The following is a 26,357-nucleotide window of genomic DNA, read 5'->3' on the forward strand; positions in this document are numbered from 1 at the left end:
TCTGGCAGGAGGCCTATCAGACTTCCATTAGCAGCGTGTTCTGGATGTTGTTGGTAGGTATCCGTGCGTTAAATAGTAATAACTTCAGACACCCTTCCCTAATATTACAAAGACAAGATGGTAGGGTAGTGTGGCTGGATACTGACAATACTATAAAGGTGAAATGACTGCCATTTTTCCCAAAAGAGTGCATTCAACATCTTCCAAGAAAAAGAACAATCGACAAGAAGACAAAGGATGAAGTAAACTTCATGCTGAAAATGAAGGCCCACGAGACATTGATCCAGCAGCACATAAATCAAGGAACTGGGAAATCAAGTACGTCAAAGGACATTCAAAACATAGTAGAGACGAGAGATGGTGGTCTTACCGAAATAATTGAGGAAATGAAGAGGCTCTCTGGCAAGTTACTTTCTGTATTAAAATATGAAAAACATGCTTTGTTGGCAACTTGAAGTTTTGCAGCACTCAGCACCAGAACATAAACCAAAAGCTGTTCCTGAGTGGATGGAATATTAAATGTACATGAATTTAAGTATTTAAATTTTTGCAACCAAATGTATTTTTTAGAGCAGCGAACATATAATTAGTCCAATTCATGGAATATTTCATGCTTGTGACTTTTTGCTCAAATAAACGAATATGTCAAATAAATTATTTTATTACCATCCTACAAAATATACCTGACACTTTCGACTTTCCTGATCCTAGAAATATGGAGGCTTCACTTCCAATATTATTTCCCAGTTTGTATGATCTGACCAGATAACTAAATTGAAAATTAAAATCAGTCTTTCTTGAGTGGTCATCAGGTTCATTCCTTCCATTTCAATACATACTTAAATGCACAGGCCATGATATCAAAATAATAAAAGCAATGATACTGTTACAGATAAACAATGCTCTAAGGACAAAGCACCTTCTCTAAACTAGTACTATGGATGAATGAAGCCAACAAAATATAAATAATTATTATTACTTATATCAGTTAAACTCGTCTTTAGGTGCCAGGGTTCAAGTCTAAGAAGACAACGAGAAAAACTTCAAAGGCTTGTTTTATCAAGATGAGGAAATGAGGAACATCTTTAGTGCTATCCAGAAATCATTTTAATAGATGCCACTTACAAGCTCAATGACCTGCGCCTGTCTTTATGTTATGACGGTAGTAAATGACAACGGGGAGAGTGAAATAGTGGGACTGATGTTGGTAGCTGATGAACAACAAGACACTATCAAACAGATGATGCTATACTTCAAACAACATAATCCCACATGGAATTCAATCAATTGCATCATGGAAGACAAGGACACTACAGAGTGCAAGTGTTAAACTCCCGCAAGCAGGACTAATGATCTGTCTCTTTCAAACAATGGAAAGTTTTCGTAGAGGTAACAACTGAAAAAATGAGCATATCAAGTGATGAAAGAATGCAAGTTATTGAACTGTTTCAGTCTTTTGCATACCCCAAAAGTGAAGATGTATATGTCAACAGCTCTTGTCAACAAGATTCACAGCAGTCAAAAATTATTTTAATGAAAACTGGCATCTAATTCATGAACATGGGTGGAAGGCATAAAAAAACGATTCACAAATTTCTTCAATTCAATCAACAATCGGCTAGAGAGCATTTATCACAAGTCCAAATATGTGGCATCCAGACATTCGAAGCTCCTAGAATTCCTTGAGCTCCTGCAAACCTTTTTATCTTCATTGTGCATGGAAAGAAACCATCAGACAACAACAGTCTTCCAGAAGAGAGCAGTCAGTCTTCACAATTTTGGGCCGGTTGAACTTGATTACTTTGATCACTTGACACCATTTGCTCTCAAACGCATCTCACAACAGCTGCCTCTCTCAAGTAAAGCTAGACATTTTGAGAAATCAACATCTTCTCCTGGTCAATATACTATTAACACTAGCAAAGGGACTCTCACTGTGTCGCCAAACAGCTGTCACTGTGATTTTGCCTCATCAATGAAACTACCATGTAGACATATCTTGGCCTTGAGAAAAGAACTTAATTATTCTCAGTACGCTGAGACTCTGTTACAGAAGGTGGACTAAGGAGTACTATTTAATCTCTCACCATATCTTCACACCACCCACTGGCAAATGTTCTGTGCTCGAAGAAAAGTGTCAGTATGATGATGCTGATGGTTCTGCTTCCATCACTGTTGACAAGGAAAACCCACATGAAACAAAGGTTTTATCCCAGCATGAGAAATACAGGAAAGTGTTTGGTGTAACTCAGAGACTTGCAAGTATTGGCAGTGATGCAACAAAAAGAAGTTGAGATTAGAGAAACACTGTAAAAGGTTTGAAAACAGGAGTCATGTCACAAGTATGTAAATTATGATCATCGGGGTAAATGTAGTCTTGAGAAGGACTGTTTGGGGTGACTTTGACTGATGTTTCGACAGCCTGAGCTGAAGTCATCTTCAGAGTCAAGGCGGGATTACAGTCAAATTGGTTAAATATATTAATTTTTTTCATTGGTCCAATTTAAATACCTTTCTATAATTTATGCACTTTTTTCAACTCTATTCATTCAAATCTAAGACAGTTAAAACAGTTACATGTACAGTGACATTGTTCCAGGATTGAGCCATGTGAAAGTATAGGATGACATCTTTGGGACTACTGCCAGTAGATTGAAGCGCTGTTGCTCTTTAACATCTTGTTTTATCAGCAGCTTTCAAAACCATACGTCAAGGGATAAGAATTACATGACTACTACATATGTACTGAATTAATTGCTGATGTAATGATGTTATATGATACATGTAATATGATAGCTTGATTTAACACAATAAACGATTCTAACAACTCCGGTAAAAGGCAAAGGAATCCAAGGGAGACATCTACCTAACAGTCCTGGCCCTACAAACACTCCCACTGAATCAATGGATACCAGTCCAGCCCAGCTGTTGTAAGGCTGACAGTGTAAAACACAACCTCCTTCTACCAAAGAATTGCTGAAGTAGTTAAAGAGACACGGGCACGGCAAGCAGAATAAGCCAACCACTACAACAAAGGTTCCCCATCCTCACCTACCTACAACTTAACAATAAGCCCTCAATGTAGTTCCAATCATAATTAATTGAAGTCAATTTGTTTTCATGAACAGTTAGTACCAGTTACTGTTATTCTCACTTAATGTCTGGAGTGCCCCTTGGAATTGTTCTTCAGGTCTTGTTTTGCAGTTGTTGTACAGGTCTACACTTGGTGAAATTGTTAGAAGGAATCACATAAACTAGCATTTTTATGCAGAAAAATTCACTGATTTGTTTCTTTTTAAAATCTTGTTTAACTCTCTTTCATCATACTGTCAACCTGTTTTTGCCTCTTTGGATGGTGTTGTTGACAACAAGCCTGAAATAAATGGTGACAACACAAAACCCTTAAGTTGTGGATTGCAGCATCTATTGCTGTTTACATTTATTATCTTTGTTTTCTATGATATTGTTTCCTATTTGTTATTTAACTATTCATTTTTCAAATAATTTAACAATAAATTTATAATTTATACCTTCAAAAAGCCCACTTGGCAGTTATTAGCTATTTTGTAGATTTAAGCCAGAAAAGTATTGTTCTGGCCTCATGAGATTATGGCTTTCATTCATTCAACCTTAAATTACTTTGCAGTTCACAAATAATCACTTCATATATGCACTTTCAAAAATGATCTTAGGTCTTCATTTGCCTCACCACTATGATATTCCAAGCAATATATTATACTTGTATCATAATTTGTTTGATTATACTTTTGCAAGTTCCTAAGAATACAAAAACCATCAACCAGTGTTAGGGTTATCTTTTCTCATAAGATACAATGGCCCTTTTATAGTATTATACTCTAGACAAGAGCAAGGAACTTTCAAGTGTCATTGACATGTGCATGTATATTATTATTTTAAGCCACAAAGTCTCATAGAATACGAACAGTAACATCTTCCCGAAAAAGGGGCCGAAACTGCAATCAACCAAGATACCAAAGGGGGCCATGGGAAAGGGTGTCTCGAAAACGAAGGCCCTAAGACCCCGAAAACTCGAAAACGAAGACCCCCAAAATTTCCAAGTGTAAGTACAAAAAAATAAAATAACATAAAAATACATTAATTTATACCTCAAGTGAAATTTAATTCCTTCCTGTGGTCCTACCATGGTTATCCGCCATCTTAAGCTGAGCAACCGCGTTTCTTGGAATACTGACCGGAAGTGTGTTTCCCGCTGTGATTGCAGATTCTGCTTGAAAATGTTAAAGGAAACCCTTTGGAATCGAAATAGGTGTTGCAAAACGACATAAAGAAAAAAAAACGCTCAGGTTTTCTTGGGACACCGAAATGGACAAAATCACCTTTGTTGGAGACTGCAATGTTGGTGGTGAAAGTGATTGTTCACACTGCTCTCCCCGTAACATAGTCCAAACGAAAGATAAAGGACATTGAGTCAGACTCCGAAGAAGAATATTATGTGAAGGAAGCAAAGAGAGCGGAAGGTTACCGTTTGATGGACCTCGAGAGTTTAACAGATATGTGCCAGCAGATTCATGCATTCAATGGAAGTTGTTCAGGTTATTATCAATACATGAATTGTTTACCTATATGTACTGAATACCATTTCTTTAGCCTAACTGATGGTCTACACATAATATTTAGGGTACGACATTAATGTTTGTGTTCTAATGATTTATATTTATATTGTCCCAAGCTCAAGGCAAATATTGACAAACTTTCAGAAAACAACTTGACAGATTGTGCTGAGGAATTTCTAGGATTGGAAGAAATGAATGCAGATGAAAGTTTTATGAAGAGGCTGCAGGCCCAGCTGGCATTCCTCAAAGTGAAAGCGCTCACCCTCATGGCATACCTGAATTATTTTCATGTCACTCAGATCCATGGAAAGATGGAACAACTCCTGTACTTTCTAAATGTAAAAAGAAAATTGGAAGAAAAAGGTGTTGAAGGAGAGCACACTGTCACCTGTAATGAAAGGAAAGAGCTAGTCTTCTTGTTCAGTTCAGCCTTTACTGCTGCCCATTCGAAACTGTCCAAATATGTTGTGGATGGGGCACAGCCAGCTTCGAAGTTCCTGGAACAAGTTCAAGTGCTTGATCCGCGAAATATAATTCACGTGGAGCATGACCTCAGCTTAATTGACAGCATCCCCGGTATTGAAGAAGTTCCAAAGAACGAGTGGAAAATGTATGTAAAACACCTTGCCCTTCTTGGTGTCAAACAAAGTAAAGATGGAAACTTTGACCTGACTTTGTTCTGGAAGGCAAAGGCAAGCACCCTGCCTGAACTGTTCAAGCTGGCATCTTACTACACTACGACTATTGGATCTTATGATGTGGAGCAATCATTTACTGCCTATAGTGAGATCCTGAATAAAAAAGCGAGGATCGCTTGAGCAAAGTACAATTAGAGCCTTAAATTTTCTGAATTAGAATCTCAGCACCAAATCATCCATTGAAGAAGAAACAAGCAGGAAAACCCACCAAGCAGCCTGAATGTGACAAAAGAAACCCCCAAAATCGTCCCTGAAAAGAAACCTTCATTGCCAGAAGAAGCAGGAGATTTTCAAAGGCTTTACAAGGTTAATAATGTGTTGGAAGGTACAGCGGTCCTATTATTTCTTATAAATATTGATATCGTCCTTTTAATCATATTGTTTTATTCTATCTTTTTAAATGTTTTAACAATTAACTGTATAAACTTTTAAAGTGCATATGAACTAAAAATTTTTTTTTCATGAATTGGTAGGTGGTTATACCCTTATTCCGAAACGCACAAAAAAGAATAGTGCTAAAAATGTAAAAAACCGTGTTTTGGCTGTTCAAAGTGACTAAAATGCCCAAAGTGGTGTCTCCGGAGACTGGTAACGAGTTTAGCTCTGGTGACGTAGCCAGTGGTTTCATGGCTCTGTTTACGCTTTGTTTTCTGCTATCGCCTGCTCGAAAGTATCTTTGCGTGCTCAGTTCAGACCACGATAAAGTGAATACTATACAGCTTTTGAAAATATGTCTGAAAGTGATGGTACGCTATCCTCTGCTGAGTCCGTTTCGAGCCAAGAAACATCCAACAGCACCGAGTCATCCGATGAAATGGAAGTAGTCGGAGGTGAGCCGCTTGCTCACAGTAGTGATGAGGAGGAAGACACCGAGGAGGATCAAGATGGTCTTTCCCCGAGAGAATTTTCGAATTCCCCGAGGGATTTTCGATCCTTCCAACGAATATAAGTCCTAAGAAAAGAGCGCGTTTATTTGAAATGATACCGAGAACTCATCTCTATCATTTCTCAGGAATCGGCAACTGAAGAGATCCACAAGATTAGGATCGAAACCACGGTCTTGCCTGACCATTGCCTAATATGCCACAGAATTTACTAACGGCTGAAGGCCTCGTAGCAGCCCCTAGCCAGAGCAACGCAGAAGAATTGCCTCAGTAATCAGTCTAAGGCGTAATCAAAACACAGGAGGAAAATACTAAGGTCCCGCAACATAAACACCGCAAACCTCACAGTTACAGAGAGGAGCTGAGCGGAGCAATAACAAAAACCTGAAAAAACACAGCCGTACTGAACTAAAGCGGCCTTTAGCCCTCAAATTAACGCATTGTACAGCTTTTAAAGAAGCTACAATGCTAAAGAAATGATCAAGAGACAAATAATCGTGATAAGTAACACAACATTTTGCCACAAAAGCAAATAGCCGTGCCCAGGCAATACAAAAGCTGCTGATAATGATAATGATTATTACACGGTTCAAATCCTATCCTTACAAAGATAAAAAGAGAGGCTATACTGTCGCAAGACACACTGAAATGAGCCATACGAAGCCTGAACCAATTGCCACAAACGGCATAAGAACGACAGTCGCTACACAGAAACAAAAAGAGGTCAAATAGATAGAACAAAAAAACCCAGAAATGACCTTTGAGATCAAAACCCAAAACATGCGACATTTAAGCACATGGCTTTGTTCAGTGAGGCCCGGTTCAAACGTCGCGCCATCGTCGTGTCGAACTCAATTTATGGAATTGGGTTCAACGTTAGCACGACTGTAGCGCGACGTTTGAATCAACTGTCGAGCCAAGTAATTGAGTTCGACGAGCTTGTCGAGCCAACGTCGCGCTATTGACTCTGGCGCGACATCGATTCAAACGTCGCGCTTAACTTGTGCCGAACTGAATGCATGCATTTGTGATAATGTATTAATAAATTATGATGTCGAGTTCATACATTATAACAGCGCCTGCAACGGCGGACTTGCGGTAACCGCATGCGTAGACTACGTGAGGTGTTTGGAAAAAAATGGCGGCAAGTTGGAGGAGAAACTTCGCTCACAGTATCGATGCAAATTCTTTGGAGGAAGTTGTAAGTGGAAGCGGTGAATCCGAAACAGAGAGCTTTGTTGAATCAGACGCAGAAACTGGTGAAAGTTCAGAGTGTTCTAGTGCCCCGAAACAAGCTTCATCGAAGGCGAAGCGGAGGGGAAGGAAAGCTGTGTGGAATGAAAGCCATATAACCGACATGGTCGACATCATTTGTTCCAGCGAGTATCTTCGAAAAAACCTCATTTTCAGAAATACGACGCGTGGACGGAACAGTGCAATTTACGATCAGGTTCTTAAGGAGCTTCAGGAGTGACTTGCAAGCAGCGGTGAAGACTTCTCCTTGAGTGTTTCTCAAATAAGGAACAAATTCAAAAAGTGTGTCGCTGAATGCAAAAAGGCCGCTTTAACCATAAAAAACAGCGACCGTCATCAAAAGGTTCCAAGAGGAAAAGAAGTTCGGTGATTGGTTTCAACAACTTTACAGTTTCGTGAAAACTCGTGACTCCTGTAAACCCGAAATGGCGTTGGAGCCTTCGAGTTCAAGTTCAAGCAGCAAGGATGAAACCCAGCAAGACACAGAAACGGATTCAGAGAAAACAAATGCACAGGAGAGTCCGGCTGAGAGCAAAGGCGATGGTTCTCCTAATTCTCAATATGTACCTGTGAAAAGAGGAAAGAAAAGGGCGAAAGTCGATCCAGTCGTGGAGGCAATAGAAACAATGAAGCAGGTTATACAGAAGGACCCTACAAAAGATTTCCTTGAATTTTTAAAGGAGGAGAACGAAAGGGCTAGACAACATGAAATGAGAGTACTGCAAATGATGATGGCTCCTCAACCTATTGCCACTCCTCCTCCAAACTACACGTATAATCACAGTAGCAGTTCTCAGTACCCAGGTCATGTAAACAGGAGCAAGAGTCCTTGTTATGAAAGCCCAAATACTTACCAAGCTCAAAATGACTCCAACTTCGCAAGATACAGTGGTCCTCATTATGAAGCTCAAAACATTAACTCTTCAGAAGACAATTACGAATATTTTAGTCTTTAAAAAAACAGTTTATTGTTTCTCGTTATGAGATTACTTGAACACTTTTGTTTTCTTTCAAGGTACCATTCATTATGGAAGAGGGGAGCAAGTGGAATCTCACACCTCCCTCCACTTAAAAGGAACACTAGAAAGGGAATTGGAGAATGGGGATGGGGGATTTTGGCTGAGAGAATTCAGGGTTTTGCAACTAATGCTTCATGCACTTTGGCAGAGATACAATAGTTATAATATTGTAGCCATGACCCCTTTAAGTTTCAATTTTCTTGGCACATGGGTACCCATTGAAAGCATTCTTCTGCATGACCTGTCACCCTCACCATTGTTCCTGCGAAGTTAATATTTATGGCCCCTTTGACATTGTTTAAATTAAATAAATTGCAACATGTGTATGTATCAACCTCACAGTCCATCATTGTTTAGATTTGAAGACGTTAATGATATAATATACATAAAGTAAAAATGTACTTGGTGATATAATCACCAGCACACTTTTTGATGACTGACACTGGTAATATCAATAGCCAAATAAAATTTTACATTCACGAGATACATGTAGTACTAGTTTCACATGTTATACTATAATGGTCCTTTATATTGCAGATAATAACCACGGTCCCAAAGGTAACAACATTTGATGAATTGAGTAGAGCTTTACCATCATTCTACCCTTGAAATAATTGAGTAAAGCCTAGGCCTTCTCAGATTATTCTGCATTCAGTCTGCAAGACATGTTTTAAAACACCTGCTGGAACGTTTGATGTCATTTTTTTAGATTATAACCTTGAACACAACTGGCAAGAATCACTAAAAAAAATGACCTTGCCTGTTAAAGCACTGCTGAGTGCGACATGAATAATTCATCCCACTATTTGTCCCATTCAACAACAAGTTGTTGAATAAAGACCTTACACAACTCCATGCCCTTCCTTTTCCATCCATAATTTTTGTGCTAAGCTGTTTCTGACACGACTAGCTTCATGATGTGTCTGGAATCCTGTGACACTGGGTCATCCTCAGCAAACTTCGAATAGTTGCTCTATCTCTTGTCTGATTTGAGATAGGATCAATTGTTGGATCCAGTTTCCTAGAGAGGGTATCTCCCTGTGCGATGCAGATATTGTGCAATACAACACAAGCTAAACAAGCACTTCTCACTTCCATAGGGCTGCTTTCACTTTTACGCATTAACACTCTCCACCGGCCCTTTAACTGACCATAAGCACATTCAACCACCATGCGTGCCCTACTTAGGCGGTAGTTGAAATTACTTTGCACAGGTGTGAGTACAGCATTGGTAAATGGCTTCATGAGCCACGGTTGAGATGGAAAAGCCGAGTCCCCCAAGATGAGTGGGGGTACGGTCACACCTCCTACATCTTTCCCTATATTAGGAATTATGTTACCCCCAGTGAGATCTTCCCACAATTTAGTGGATTTAAATACTGTTGAATCGTGGGAGTTTCCAGGGTAGCCGCAGCTCGCCCATATGAAACGATAGTGTGCATCAACCATACCCATTAAAATAATAGAATAAAAATTTTTAAAGTTGTAATACTCCTTGCAAAAATCCATGCCTCCAACAGGGCATTTGATAGGAAGATGACAACCATCGACAGCGCCCCAGGCACATGGGAATTGCCACAGTTGTTCCATGTCAAGCATTTTTTCTTTGACCTCTGCTTCGTTTGATGGAAAATGTCCCTGTACGGTGTCCTGCCATAAGTTCCTAACTATAGACTCACAAACTTCCTTGACAATAGTGCAGACTGTTGAGACGCCAATACCGGCCATTTCTGCAATTGTGTACATATAATCTCCTCTGGCCAAACGAAAGAGACAGATTGCCAGGCGACATTCAGGAGAAATTGGCTCTTCGCAAACGGTATCGCGGACCAAATCATGACTGATACGACCAAGAATGACCCGGAACGTACCCTTGGATACACGGAAGAGCTTTTTAAACCTTGAATCTGAGTACGTGTTCCATACCTTTTGCCACCAGCCAGAATTTCGCGGCAGCCGACGACAGGATCGCAGAACTTCTCCAATAGCGTTTTGAGAATTGACGAGAATACAAATGACGAGGAAAAGCACACGCATTAGCTTCCATCTCTGTTGACGATAGCAAAATAGAGCTTGTTGGGTTAACATTCTCCTTCTTCTCGAGGCCGCCAGAATTCGAAGTAAAAGGACTTTTTTGCGTTGGAAAGCCAGCCTTTGCTCGCGATCCGCCATCTTTGTTTTTGTTAGAACGATAGGGATTGTGGTCTAGCGCGAAGGCATAAGTTTGAATTTGGTGCAACGTTTGAATCAGCTGTCGAACCACGGTCGCGCTGAAGTCGAACTCAATTCAATTGAGTTCGACACGACGATGGCGCGACGTTTGAACCAGGCCTGACTATCACTCAAATCCTCCAAACCATAAATGGTATTTAATAAGAAGAAAATACAGCGCTAAAAGAAAATTTACAGGGAGCACCGCTCATACAAGAGAGGGCTTTCCCTGAAAGACATACTCGTTATAGCAAAACTATAACTGAACATGGCTAAAAACACGCGAGTGGGAGTCGCGCAGGCCTATCTTCTTTCCTTTTTACACTGTTTATAAAACAGCTCTCATTGAAATGAGCCGAACACAAACATGAGGACTTCTTCGGGACGAAATCTTTCCGCACAATACGTGTCCACTTTGCACGTAACTTCTCGTCCGACGGAAAGTAATGCATTGTGATGTGCGGTGTCCCTGTCTTGTTATCGCAGTTTATTCCACCGGGGCCACCAGCCGAGCAATAGTTCTTTCCCCCTTTCTTTGCGTTCTTCTGCGCCATAATACTCGTGCTTTCGTGCTTTCTGAATACATGTACTTGTTCTATCGAATGTGCTTTCGTGCTTTCTGAACCACTGGCTACGTCATATCCGGTGAAATCTGATCGCTTTGACCGAGCACAAGATGGAGACACTTTGAAGCGTCAATTTCGAACTTTGAGGCGAGCAAAATACCCCATTAAAGAGCTTTAGTTAGTTTAAAACCAGATATTTCGATTAATGAGGATATAAACAAACACATAAGTCAAACTTGTTTTTTATTTCATATACACTTTAAATAACTTTATTTTTAGCATTTAGATAGGAGCTTTAGGGCAGATGCACACCAGCCTTTTGGTTGCCATGTGCTGCCCTGCCTCGTCAAAAAGAATATGTACAGAGGACAGAGGAATCCTGATTTTCCAAATACTAACTTTTTTTAAGAAACTCCCAATTCTTTGAACCAAAAGTGGTTTTCCTTGGATTTACTTCGGTTAGACACTGTTACCCAATTTTTCGAACCCTTAAATTTTCGAAACTCTCGATATTTTGCACTAGTTCTTTCTTCCCCTCAAAAATTATTTAAATTCAATTTCTCAAACTTTGAAAATCCAGGAAATAACAAAACCGTTTTGGCTATATACACACTTGGATGCAATTGACAAGTTCCGGGGAAGGTGTTTTCATGCATTTTTATTACAAAGGAAGTGACAGATCTGTCATTGAAGTAACAAGAAACTACATGTAAAATGCCATTGTTACAGTCAAGGGTCTCAAAGTTCCTTAGCTGAATGTTTGAAGTTCTTGCTGCAGCACACTGATAAATTTTACCCTTCCTTTAAACCCTAGATTGAAAAGGTACTTGCATACCTTCGCCATCCCCACAACGATGCCCTTTGCACAACAATGGCAGTACACAAGCCTTACTTATTAGCTTTCAAAAAGTAAAATATTGTCTTTGCAAAGCATATGTTTTTCCCCTTCTTTGAATGTCCAACAACTTCTTCCCCAAGCAGCAGGGGCGTACCCAGGGGACGGTTCCACCCTAAACGAAACCAACTTTTGGACAAAGTTATAGAAAAGGAGGCTCCCAATGAAAAGAAAACAATGCTGTTGAGTCTTTGCCATACAAGATGGGTCAAACAGCATGAAGCATACAAGGTATTTTTTGACATGTTTCCTTCTATCGTCATGACACTTGAAGCCATCTCCCATGAACGACTGTTCAAAAACCAGTACAGTGCGGTATTGAGTTAATGCTATGAAGTGCTTATCAATCGTAAAGCCCCTGAGCATTAGGTTACAGAAACACGACATTGATTTGTACAAGGCACTCTGCCAATGTGATGATACCAAAGTGCGACCTTAAGCTAGCTAGAGAGCAGATTGATACCCAGCTATGACGAAATACTATCTTCCCAGGTCTGCCAAGCGTCAAAGCTGCTGGTCTCTCAAGAACACGATAAGCTTAAGGTGGGATTACAGTCAAACTTTGGTCAAGTTGGTTAAATATGAATTTTTTTCATTGGCCTCAAAACACACTACAACTCTTCGTTATCACTCTCCCAGTATTTTTTCCCTATTTCTTCACTCCTCGCTCAAAAAAGCCACTTTGTGAGGCCTACTCCAGAATGTTGTTCCATTGCTATGGCAATGGACATGACAACAATAGATTTTGGCGACGCTTTTTTCCCTCAAAATAAGTTCCAACACCCCATTCCATATATTTGAAAAGTCCATTCCGCTTGTCTTTCCTTTCCATGCTCACAAATGCCTAGTTACTCTGCAGGCAAGCACACATGTTCATTTCCACTGAATTTCACCCTTGGCCATTGTGTGATTACGAGTACTGCTTGTTGGAGACTGCGATGTTGGTAGTGAAAGTGATTGTTCGGACTGTTCAGCGAAAGCTCTCCCCTTATCGTCGTCCAAATAAAAGATAAAGGATATTGAGCCAGACTCCAAAGAAGCATATTATGCAAAGGAAGCAAAGAGAGCGGAAGGCTACCGTTTAGTGGACATTGAGAGTCTAATAAATATGTACCAGCGGATTCATGCCTTCAATGGAAGTTGTTCAGGTTATTATTTATACATGAATTGTTTATCTCTATGTACTGAATACCATTACTTTAGCCTAACTGATGGCCTACACACAATATTTAGTGTACAACATTAATATCTGTGTTCTAATGATTTTAGGTGTAGTGCAGATTTTTGAGGATCCTCTGAAATGTTTTGGACTGTGTAGTACACTCTTTGTACAATGTGATTCCTGTCAGATGTCACAGTTCTTCAGCAGGGAAAGGATGTAAACCGCAGGTCAGTATTTGCAGGAAATAAAGTGGGCCTTGGTAGAGAGGGTATAGCTGCAATATGCGAAATCCTGAACATGCCTGCCCCTGTGCCCCCTACTGCTTGGGCTGCCTATGAGGATGAGTTATATAAGCAGAATGGCATCGAGATTAATGAAGAACTGGAGCAAAATCAAACTGAGGTGAAAGAACTTGACCAAAAGGACAATGATTCTGATCAAAGTGTAATCTCAATACCTGTAAGCTTTGAGGGTACTTGGGCAAAAAGAGGTTTTACATCTAATCATGGAGTTGGCCTTGTCACTTCATTTCTCAAGCCATAGCATTCACATTGGGGCAGCAACTGAAGCAGCTCACAATGGAGCTCCTGACCACCCGATTCAGGCATTAGGTCACTGGTCCAACAACACCCATCAATTGTATATCTGGATGCCATCCAAATCCATCCTTGTTAAATCAACATTCCTAAATGGGGTTGTAGGCTTCCTAGTCATCGCAGGTGGTGAGTAGCTCCTCTTTGTTTATGATAAGGGTGTTGAGGGTTGGTACTTAAAGGTTTGGAGGGACTTGGTCCAGTACCACCCTGTTCACGTGCCCTTTGTTCTTCAAGCAACTTGGAGTTCTAATTGGGCTGTTCACAGCTGTCATGGTTACCTTCCATGTTTGCTTGTGGCTCCCGCAGAACTTTCAGCCACCTTCCCTACACTCATCTATTGGTGTCAAGTTTAAATGGGGCTAAATGTAATTACAGCAAGGTTAAACTTGAGACAATGCTGGCCAGCAGTTTCTTCATTAAATTATGACGGGTGGCCTAACGGTTTTCTCAGGCCCTCAGTAAATTTACAGCTCCCCTGTTGACATCAAGCCATTTTGCTTGCATTGTTCTACATGTACAGTGTTGGAAAAACTATTGCTCTTTTCTGTCCCCTCCCTTTAAGGTGAGTATTGGCAAGAATTTCACTCTTCCCACTGAGGATTCAGTATGACAGTGCCTGATAGTTGCCGCTCACAGTGTCATGGCTGCCTTCCACACTTGCTTGCAGCTTCCACAGAACTTTCAAGCACCTTCCCTACACTCACCTATTGGTGATGAGTTTACTAAAAAGAAAGAAAAATGCTCTTTGGAGGCCTTGAGCAACTCGCATGCTTCTTTTCATGCATCTTTCTCCCGCATTCATCAATAAATTGATAGTTGCAAGCTGCATATTTACCATATCTAACTCCACCACCAAGGAGGCAGCAGCACCCCTGAACTTTAAAGGAAGCAGTTTAGCACTGAGAATTATTTTAAAGATTTTAAGTTTGACTTTATGTCTGCATCTACCACATATTACAGACAATGGAATTTTGTCTACTATTAACCGTTGTATTCGCTATACCTGAAATATTCTAAAGTAACGTAGATCACATTAGTTTAGGTGTAAAAACACCACCCCACAAGCTTACAGCTTTGAAAACCATCGTGTTTAAATAAAGATTATGTATATTTGTTTGCTTGTTTGTTTTTATGTATGTATGTATGTATGTATGTATGTATGTATGTATGTATGTATGTATGTATGTATGTATGTATGTATGTATGTATGTATGTATGTATGTATGTATGTATGTATGTATGTATGTATGTATGTATGTATGTATGTATGTATGTATGTATGTATGTATGTATGTATGTATGTATGTATGTATGTATGTATGTATGTATGTATGTATGTATGTATGTATGTATGTATGTATGTATGTATGTATGTATGTATGTATGTATGTATGTATGTATGTATGTATGTATGTATGTATGTATGTATGTATGTATGTATGCACGCTGCACGCTTGCATGTACCACTATGGGAATTTACCGGGAGATTCAGTATCACTAGATTACAATGAAAACTTGCACCTTTTGCAAGTTTAGATTATTGACTTAGAATTCAGTCAATTTAAATGATAGCCGCATTGAACAGTTTTGCTTGGAATAGTCGAACAAAGCACGTTTTTATACTAAATAGAGTTTCTTTTACAATTGCACATGTACAAATTATTTTCCCATTGCAGGATTTAATTCAACCCAATTCTTTATTGCCACTATACCGAACATTTACACACAATTTATATAAATAGAAGAAAGAAATAACAAAGGAGTAACATTAAGCCAGAAAGAGAGATGGTTCATGTGCGTGCAAGTAGCAAGAGCAATCTAGTTGGACATCACGGCCAAGTAAATGGCAGCATAAATTCACATTAAATCAGTAATGAAATCAAGCAAAGCAGCAGTAAAATCAAGATTGATTGATCAAAAGGTGGTTTTTCCATTCTTTTTTAAATTTATTGTAGGGGACACATTTAAGACCAAGGGACACAGTTTCCCAAATCTTTGAACCACAATATTTAAAGGACGTCTAACCTAAATTAGTGGATACTTTTAGGGTTGAGAAAATAGAGTTTACTAGCAAATCTAGTATTATAATTGTGTATTTTAGATGCTGGAGTCAGAACATCAAGGAAGATATCTGGAATGCTATTGATCAGTTTCATTCTTAATCTTATGTGCAAGGCAGCATGTTCTTAATTTATATATATTGTCTAATTAAAGAATTCCTAAGAGCTTATAATAGAGACCAGCACTCTCTCTAGCATGTACAAAGAAGATGCTACTGAGAAACCTATTCTGCTTAATACGAAGACAATTTAGTCTAGTATTGCTGGCACAGCCCCAGGCAATGATGACATAGCTTGAATAAGAACATATCAAAGCACATTATATTTGTTTCAGCATATTAAAATCCCAGTAATAACTATTTTAGTGAGAATTCCAGCATTTTTTTTTTGCTATTTTGTTATTTATAAGTTGTATCTGTGGTTGCCAGCTGAGATGTTTATCGATATAAGCTCCCAGGTATTTTATATAATCTTTTGGCTCAATGTTGGGAAGTTGTCATGTCTCTCCCATTTTTAAGTGGTAAGAGTAAAGACTATCCTTTATATTGAGTGGGAACTCTTGTTGTGTCATTAAATAGATTCCAAAAATACATGTTTTGTGATTATACTAGGGGATGACTGTTTACCATATTTGGACGAATGAGAAGTCATGTAATTTAAATGTGGCTAAATATGTTATTTAGGCAAAGTTAACCTCGAGCCAATGCGGTCAGCGGTTCTCCCCCCACGTCTACGTGACCTGCAGGGTGACCTTTGGCCTTGGTGTGATTGCAGGGGCGGGTTGACGTTGCTCACATTTGCAGTTGCTTTGCTCTGCTGATCATTGCGGATCATTTAGTGCCAATCTTTGCAGATCATTTAGTGTTCACTTTCCTTTAATATGTCTCGCAGTGATTCTTCGGCGATCTCTGGCGCTCCTGTTACTTCTTCAGTTAATGGCGTTTCTTCAAATTCTGCTTCCACATCCACTTCTGGCCCGTTGGTTGCTTCAGAGATGTCTCTGCAGTTTCTCGCATCCATCGTACAAGCGGTCAAACTCCCTTTGGTGGCAGAACAAGCCCCTGTACCTGCTGTGGAAACGCCAGTTTCGCAGACAGCTGTTTCGGGAGTACCGGTAGTTGAACCTTCACTTGCTTCGGCGCACTTGGGGGTCTCAGCGCAGAATTTGGTCATCCAGGCTTCAGCCTTTCTTGCCTCCGGGACAGGTTGTGGGCCTCTCTCTCCACAAGCCACAGCAGTCCAGTGGATAAACTTCGCCTTCTGAACTCTTGAGAGCCTTTGGTTTCCATGAATAGAATAGATACAAATTTCTCTTAAAGAACTGATACATGTACTTTCACTGATTTTCACTCAAACAATGCTAGTAAATGATACAATCCATACACAAGGTCATTACTGATACAAGTTTTTCACGTAATTGAACTGACACTTTTTTTTGGAACTGACACACTGAAGCACGTCACAAAGTATTTTCAAAACAAAACCAACAACGAGCACAGAACCCAATGTCATGATAGAAGATAGCATTCTTTCCGGATGAGTTACTGAACCCGCAAAAATCTCTGTCAAATTCAACATATTTACTTGTAGTCTGAGGTCACACATTCTTTAATCTGTCACAGCTCCTTTGTTACCTCTGTTACCAAGAAAACCAAATACCGCTGTGCACTGGACTGAAGCTGATGTGTCCTTTGTTGCTCTGTTAAAATGTCAGAATAGGAAGACATTTGAAGCTTGCAAAGCCCTACAAGTAATGACTGATGAAAGCGAAACTTTGAAGAACTTGCAGGGAGAACCAGAATGAAAACAAAAGAGAGAAGCGACTTCACAAATGAAGGAAGAATCCAATGCCTCACTTATTGCTGAAATGCAAGATGGCGACGATTCCGAATCGCTCCTTGTCAGCAGTTGCTAAGAAGATATGATAAGTAAGATTAATAAGCTTGTAGAAATTCATCCTATGATTGAAGAACTCAAAGAAGAAAATGAGAAGCTACGGATTTCTCTTAAATCTTCATCACAAGAGGTGTCAACGATGAAGGTGTTGCACAATACACTCGCTGAAGATCAGAAGAACACTAATGATCTATTGAAGGAAACAAGACAAGAACTTGAATTACATAAAATTCGCAGTATTTGGCTTGAAGTCCACTCCAGAAGGAACAACATAAAGTTCTTCAATGTACAAGAGACCAAAAAAGATGGTAGCTACCTGGAAACAGAGAAGGTGGTAAAAGAACTCCTTTAAAATCGGCTTAAGACGAGCCAAAAAGAAATTGACAACTTTGAATTTGAACGAGGAAGTCACATTTAGACGTGACAAACCAGCGATGATTTGCAAATCAAGCGCCACCCCATTATTGCAAAATTGAGTTTTTTCAAAGACAAAGGACTTATATATATTGACTGAGAACTTGGTGTGGCAGATGACTACCCAAGAGAGGTAGAAGAAATTAGGAAAGCACTACTGCCTCTTACACAGGACAAGAAGAAAGCTTCATTCGATGTGGATAAATTAATAATTAATGGCCAGGTTTATCATGGGCCCAACACCCAGAAGCTTCCACTCTATACCAAGATAATGTCCAGCTTAGTTTGGCTGTTTTTCTTTTTCATTTATAAATTGTTTGCTAGTTAGCTTTGCGAACCCTTGCACAGTTATGTTTGAGGACACATTAAATTTACACTGCAGTTTTTTCAGCTTGTTCGCCTTCCTTTACTTAGTAAAGTAGCATGGCTCCTTTTCTGGTTGACATTTTTTTACCATTGTTGGTTTCACCAGGTTTTTGAGCTAGGATTAGGAGCCTTTAGATGTGTGTTTGTGTTTGTAGTTTTTTCATGTCTTTGTGTTTTTGTTTTATTCACCATTTGTTCAAAGCTTTACCTTTTAAATAACTTGCAATTTCATACCACTGCAAATATCTCTCTGCAGTGCGACAATAATCTCCCTTACCATTCAAATTATCTTTATTGCGTTGAAACGCAAGAAGCTCGAATCAAGTGTGTAAGAGGAGGCAGGTTTTCGTTGGCACGTAATAGCAAGACTGACGTTGTATTTCTGCAAGAGACATTCTACAAAAGATGTGGAACAAATCTGAACAAGGTGACAAAATTTGATACAATCATGGTTCCAGTCACTCTAAAGGTGTAATGATTCTTTTTAACCCAGGACTGCCAGCATAGTTGCGGACAAAAATGGGAGATCTTTGCTAGTTGAGATTATGTAATGTTTATGCTCCTTATGACATTTTGCAACAAAAGATTTCTGTACAAAGCTAGGCAATACACTTTGATTTTACACTGATAAGCAAATTATAATGGGTGGCAATTTTATTTGCGCCCTGACAGTGCTAGATAAAACAGGCAGAAATTCAGTGGACACAAAGAAAACAGTGATTAAGAAAATAAAATTAATAATTTGATGATGAAAATTACGGGTAGAATCATATTTAAGACAACGTTTCGGTGTCCCTATGACACCATCATCAGGTCAAAATATAATATTCAACAGATTATAAGAATATTAATGTTCAAGTTCAAGTCCTTAGTCCCTTGAGCAGGTGAAGAGTTTTGCTTTTATCGAGTCACTTTGAATATTTAGACACGGTTTGTGCTCAAGAATAAGGAACATTTCGTAAAGAAGACAATCAAATTTGCCAGAGCATTTCTTAAGAATGTAAAACATATTAGATGTTATTGTTCTTGATGGATGTTGACTTTGGCTGTGATTAAATATTGATCCAGATCTTTTATGCTCATCGATTCGCTGGTAAAGATGCTGACGCGTGTAAGCAACATAGCTGGCATCACACCAGCCACATTCAAATTTGTAAACAACTGATTGTTCGTTGATCAACGCCGGCTTGTTTTCTTTATGTTTGAGATCTTCTCCAACTCTTTGAGAAATGAAGACTGGGCATAAGTCAATGTTTAACAGCTTACCAAGATCCTTCAACTGTTTGCGCACAGAGTCAGCTGATTTTTGTTCCTTGAATGGAAGAACGATTCGTACTGATTGCAGGTCAGGTATAGATTTGCGTGGAGGAGCTGGTGTTTGTTTGGATGTAATAGCATTGGAGATCATAGAATGAATAAGGTGTTCAGGATATGCCAACTGTAGGAATAAGGTCTTGAGACGGATACACTCTTCATGAAATAATGACCAGTTAGATGATAGCTTAAAAGCTCGGTCTAGCATGGTAATAATTAAGGATTTCTTGTAACGATTATCAAAATGACTATTGTAATGTAACAATAGGCCAGTGTTAGTAGGTTTCACGTATACACTTGTTGTAATGTTCTGACTGTCTTTTTTTAAGACCATGCCTAAGAAAGGGAGCTTGTTCTCAGTTGGCAGTTTCATAGTAAAGCTGATCGATGGGTGGAGGTCATTCAAAACATGTAGGAAAGAATAGGCAGACACTTCATCCTTCATGGCGGTTAAGGTATCATCAACATAGCGCCTGTAGTATGATGGTAATTTGTCACAGAGCTAAAGTTGTTCTTCAAGACTACACATGAAGGTGTTAGCCATGAGAGGACCAAGAGGAGAACCCATAGCCACACCCTCTGACTGTTCGCAAAGTTTGCCATTGAATTGAAACAACTGATCTTTCGTTGCGACGGTTAGGAGCTCAATCAGGCCAGATTTTGTGATATTAAGGTTGTATGTAGTATTGAACCAGTTGCTGGTAAAAGCCTTTTCTGCCAGAAGACTGATGGTTTCATCAAGGGGCACATTAGTGAAGAGGGACATTACGTCATACGACACGATAATGTTGTTGTCGTTAAATGAAGTATTGCGTATTTCCTCTGCGAATTTGAATGTATCGGTGATTGTATGTTCATTGATGGATAACAGCTTTAGCTTTCCTTCGAGCCACTTTGCTAGGTCATAATTGTAGGTCTTGGTGGCTGACAGAATCGGTCTCATCAATAACGTAGGTTTATGTGTTTTCAGTAAACCATATAGACAAGCAAGCCTAGAACCAGTTGGACAGAGTGTGTCAGCTACAGGTTTAGGCAGAATCTTTCGAATGACATTACCGAGGAGTTTCTCTTTCTCCAAGAGAGGATGGTAGTGCTTGGGAGGTCATCCCCTTGTCTTTGGTCTTTCGCTGTCAAGTTTTCTGAACTTAGACGTATCGTTAATTGAAGCTTCAGATAGCAATTTAAAGTACTCCAATTTATCCAACACTACTACACCGGTCCCCTTGTCAGGCTTTGTTACAATTATATTGTTGCGTTGTTTCAGACGTTTGATTGCTTTAATACAATACAATATTTATTTTGCCACAAACAAAAATTACAGATGGAAAAAAATGAAAATTGACGAAAGAAAATAAATGGCGAGGAAACCTGAAAGAAACCACGAGGCTTATAAAGTCAGGCTTCCTCACTTTTAAAAAATAGCTATCTTATATTAGAATTACAATATGGACTTATGATAATTAACTTTGACCGCGCACACGTACACACACACACACGCACACACATATTTAGTAAGTTAGTATTAAGTAGAGTCTTAGGCGGTATTGGGCCTTTACTCTTAGCGTAGTTTAATGCAATCGATCGTAGAGTGCTAGCAGCCAGCTCCTTTTAGGGAGCAGGGTTGGCGCAGTGGTAGAGCACTCGCCTTCCACCAATGTGGCCCGGGTTCGATTCCTGGACTCTGCGTCATAAGTGGGCTGAGTTTGTTGGTTCTCTATTCTGCTCCGAGAGGGGTACTCCGGTTTTCCCCTCTCCTCAAAAACTAACATTTGATTTGATTTGATTTGTGTTGTGTTTAGTTGAGTTGATTTCAATTGCTTTGATTTAAAAGGGGATACCCTCGATAGGGATAACCTCTGGTATCTCCTGTTCATGGTATCGATGTTTACATTGATCAGATTGAATAAAGCCTTATTATTATTATTATTATTATTATTATTATTATTATTATTATTATTATTATTATTATCATTATCAGATAGTTTAGATTGCAGTATCCAGTAAGCGTTTTCAAAGTTAACCTTGATCTCAAGAGGTCAAACGTCTTGCGGAAGCACAAAATCTAAACCATGACACAGCACAAGCTTCTCAAAGAATGATAATTAAGAAGAGATGTTTCTCACATGTTTATCAACATCAACAGTTTTATGCATAAATCTGGATAGTTTCTTGACATGGCCAGACATGACATCTTTCTAATGCTTCTCACGTAGCTTGGTTAATATGTGAAGAGTACTCAAGTAGCGTATAGTACTATAGGAATGGCGAATATCACTGTAGATCTTGTGCACCTCCTCTGTTAGTCTTGTGTTTTGTTGACATTTCAAGCATATTTCTTCAGCAATAACATTTTGACTGAAATCTTTGGACGATTGTTTCCATTTTCCTTTTGCTTGGTGACTGACTTCAGCAAATGTTGGAGTAAGGTTGAAGCTTTGACAGAGACGAAGAAATTCAATCGAACATTGACAATTTATCTGTTTCTTGCTAATTTGTTCAAGACGCCTAAACAAACTTAGCTGATTGTCCTGTTTAAGAATTCCTATCATGCATGATGTTATCGATTTGATGATGAAAATTACGGGTAGAGTCATATTTAATACAACGTTTTGGTGTCCTCGTGACACCATCATCAGGTCAAAATATAATATTCAACAGATAACAAGAATATTAATGTTCAAGTTCAAGTTCTTAGTTCCTTGAGGCTACGTGAAGAGTTTTACTTTTATCAATAACATCTAATATGTTTCACATTCTTAAGAAATGCTCTGGCAAATTTGATTGTCTTCTTTATGAAATGTTCCTTATTCTTGAGCACAAACCGTGTCTAAATATTCAAAGTGACTCGATGAAAGCAAAACGCTTCACCTAGCCTCAAGGGACTAAGAACTTGAACATTTTTCAATTTTCCTCGCCTTGCAATCCAATGAATATACTAAACGAGGCCCAGGATTCAGGAAATTGAATAATTCATTGATAAAAGATGAAAATTTTATATCCAAGCTCACAGACAAAATTCCTGATTTTAAAACAAAGCAAACTTAGCTATTTAGATGATAAAGGTCTTTAATGGGACCTGATAAAGATGGAAGTAAGAGGTTTTTTTGTGTTCAATTTTCCAAGCAAAAATCGGAGAAATAGAGAACAAGAACTACAAAAACAGATTAACAATTTAATGAACAAGCTAAAGATCCAAGGAAAATATTTCTAAGCTTTACCGTCTGCGATCTGAGCTTACATAAAGAAAAACACAAACACTCTAAAACTCACATCACAAAACTCAAACGCAACGGTGGAGGAGAAATCACTGATCCTGATGAAATATTGAATGCACAAATATCTTTTTTACTTTTATTTTTATGCTACCCTCCACAGCGCCACAACAGATGAAACACTTGAGCAATTTTTTGGAGGTACCACTCTCCCAAAACTTGAACAATCTCAACAAGATAAGTTGGAGGGGCATCTTGCCAATGATGAATGCTATAATGTATTGAAACAATGTGCAAGCCGCAAGTCTCCAGGAAGCGACAGCCTCTGTGCTAAATTTTATTTATAGTTTTGGCCTATTTTAGGTGAAGAAATGATAGAGTTTCCATTACACCCTCCAACGGGATAAAATGAACATCCCTCAGAGACAAGGGATAATTAAAGTAATTTCGAAAAATAAAAAAGACAAATCTTATCTGGAGAATTGAAGACCTCTTACATTATTTAAATGCAGATTACAAAATTGCTAAAAAGACAATAGCCCAGAAAATTGTTACAATTCTTCTTAAATTAATCTCCGAGGACCAGACAGGGTGCATAAAAGGCCGATATATTGGACAAAATGTCACGCTTATCCTAAACCTTATAAAAATCACTGAGATTGAAAATATACCGAGCATAACACTTTCTATTGGCCTCAAAAAAATTTTTGATATGCTAAAGTGGGCTTTTTTACTCAGGACACTAAAAAGAGTTTTATTTTGGGCCTCTAATTCAACAATGGAAACATGTGTTTTGTAGAACTGTTGCAGTTGTGTGAAGAACAATGGATACGTGTCTGAATTTTTTAATCCTCAGAGAGGCCTTCAACAAGGATTCCCACTTTCCTGTGCCTTTTTGTTCTGTGCGCAGAGATACTCAATAACGCCATCAGAAAGACATAAACATCCATGGAATACAGATTTTTGTCAGAGAATTTAAGTCAATATGCTGGTGACACCACTGACCTTGAGTCAGACCTGTCTTCTGCAGAAAACTTGTTTGAATTGTTGCATGAGTTTCAAATTAAAGTGTTCTGACCTTGAAGTAAATTTGAGTAAAACTGAAGGAATGTGGTTAGGTGCTAATGGGCTTAACAAAACAACACATTTTGGAATCGCTTGGCCTTCCAATTCTGTCTTTGTGCTTGGTATCCATTTAGTCTTTTTTTAGAAAAACTTTGAAGAAAGGCTTACATGGAAAGACCCAAAAAGGAAATAGGCAGACTTTCTCTTTGACACAGAGGAACTATGATCTGGAACTCAATCCCTAGCAGCGTTAAAGAGTACAATGATGCCACTACGTTTAAAAATTGTCTAAAACAACTCTCCAAATTTATTAACAATTTCACCTTTGAAAAGGAGAGCTTACTGATCACAAAAAAATCGATCACTTTTATTATTATTGACACCGATATGCATTTACTCAATCTAGTTCTATTTTTATTTTTATTTGTTTTACTTTATTTTTATCTTTTTTCTTTTTCTTTACTTGTACACTGGACAAATTTATGGTATCCTAGAAACCTTTCATTATATGGCTGCAAAACCATCTTAAAAAGCCTTGCATTATCTAAACTTGTTCATAATATATCTATGCTTTCATTTTCTCTTAAATTTATTAATATAGTCGACCAAGTTATTAGGAATTTTCTATGGAGGAAAACAGGACTTGATATGCCAGATTTTGGAATAATCATTCTCAAACTCATTAATAATTCATCAAGAGAAAACAAAGAAAATCACTACCATGACCATGGTTTGGATATGTGATCCTAATTACCATAAAATTTTGCCAACTTTAGCCTTGAATTTCTCCAAGAATTATTGATCATTTGAGAAGCCATATCAAACACTCGAAAGTGTGTTTCATCAGATATCCGAACACCTCGAAGTTGTTTAAAAAAACTCGGCTGCACCTCGTTTTTTCAACCTACTTCTAAGGGGTTGCATATCTGATGAAACACTCCTCCTCGTGTTTGATATATTACATAACTCTCTCAAGGTAATGTGGATCAAGTGGTTAAATGAAAACACCCCTGCTGTTAGTTGGTCATATACTCCTATGGAATATCTAAAGCCTGTAGGTGGTCGCCTTTTTATTCCAGTGTAACTTTGACCTAAAATATCTTTCTGTTGATTAATCACCATTAATTTTTTACGAGGAAGCTCTAGAAGCTTGGCAAGGAATAAACTATCGTAGCCCTGAATTCAAGGAACAAATCTTGAATGAAATAATATGGAATAACAGGTTTATCAGAATTGAAGGCTACTCTATCTGCTATAAACAGTAGCACGAGAAAGAATTTGCAAACATTTTCCATGGTAGCTCCTTTCCACGATTTTTTATCTAAGATACCATGGATTGTGCCACACAATCCCACAAAAAGGGATAAAAAAGATTCCCTCACTCACTCATACCCATTACACCGGGTGGCACGTAGGGCAGCAATGTCATCCCTCCACTTCTGCCAGTCCTTCGCCGTAACTGAAATACTGCTCCAGGTCTTTCCCATCTGTCGCATTTCTTTCTCCACCGCCTGTGGCCATGTGATCTTTGGACGGCCCTTCCTTCACTTTCCCTCTGGTGTCCAGTGCAGGGCAGTCTTGGTGAAGGAGGATAAAAAAATTGAAGACAAAAAATGAAGATAAGTCAAGAAAAGAAACAGTAACACCAATAACCAAAATTTCTTGCAAGGTGGTCAGTCGGTTTAATGTAAAGATGAAATTTGTGGCACCCACTGCCGAAAAAAGAATGAAAAATGAAATGCTTTGACGAAGAAACAATACTTCTTATTCACAGTATCCCTTCTAAAGTCACAAAAGATATTTTTGAATTTAAGATTACATTGTACACACCACTAATCCCACCTTGTTCAGAGATGCACTTATCTCGAGTGAACAGTGCAATCTCTCCACTGAGAAACAAACTTTAAAACACCTTTTTGTTACTGGTTCCTACGTACATTCTTTTCATGGAGATTAACAGTACCGCTTGTAACTATGGGACCATTTGCACGCGGTAAAACCTCGTCTTTGCCGAATGTGATTGCCGCGAATTCACCGCGGTGGGACGAAAACCGCAACCGCGGCAAAGACGAAAGCAACCGAAAGCCGCGGGGAATTAGACACGGCAATGCCTCAGTAAAAATACAATAATGACTAATTACTATTGTCAG

At 38.8% G+C, this 26,357-nt stretch overlaps 1 protein-coding gene and 2 pseudogenes across 2 annotated transcripts in view; all 3 read right to left on the reverse strand.

The window, feature by feature from the left end:
• Positions 1-9,163: 9,163 nt before the first annotated feature.
• On the reverse strand, positions 9,164-10,781 carry LOC146474339 (uncharacterized; annotated as a pseudogene).
• Positions 10,782-20,432: 9,651 nt separating this feature from the next.
• On the reverse strand, positions 20,433-20,873 carry LOC146474340 (uncharacterized). The gene has a single exon (XM_085117250.1). It carries the CDS (start codon positions 20,871-20,873, stop codon positions 20,433-20,435), a length of 441 nt encoding a protein of 146 aa, XP_084973376.1.
• Positions 20,874-23,084: 2,211 nt separating this feature from the next.
• The window catches only part of LOC146474341 (EF-hand calcium-binding domain-containing protein 7-like), a 59,233-nt pseudogene continuing 55,960 nt past the window's right edge, over positions 23,085-26,357 (reverse strand). The window contains exon 15 of the transcript XR_014866199.1: positions 23,085-25,784. The product of XR_014866199.1 is annotated as an EF-hand calcium-binding domain-containing protein 7-like (transcript). The remainder of the gene's footprint in view (positions 25,785-26,357) is intronic.

Source organism: Pavona decussata, unplaced genomic scaffold (assembly GCF_977016875.1).
Source record: "Pavona decussata unplaced genomic scaffold, jaPavDecu1.1 SCAFFOLD_90, whole genome shotgun sequence".
Classification (NCBI taxonomy): domain Eukaryota; kingdom Metazoa; phylum Cnidaria; class Anthozoa; order Scleractinia; family Agariciidae; genus Pavona; species Pavona decussata.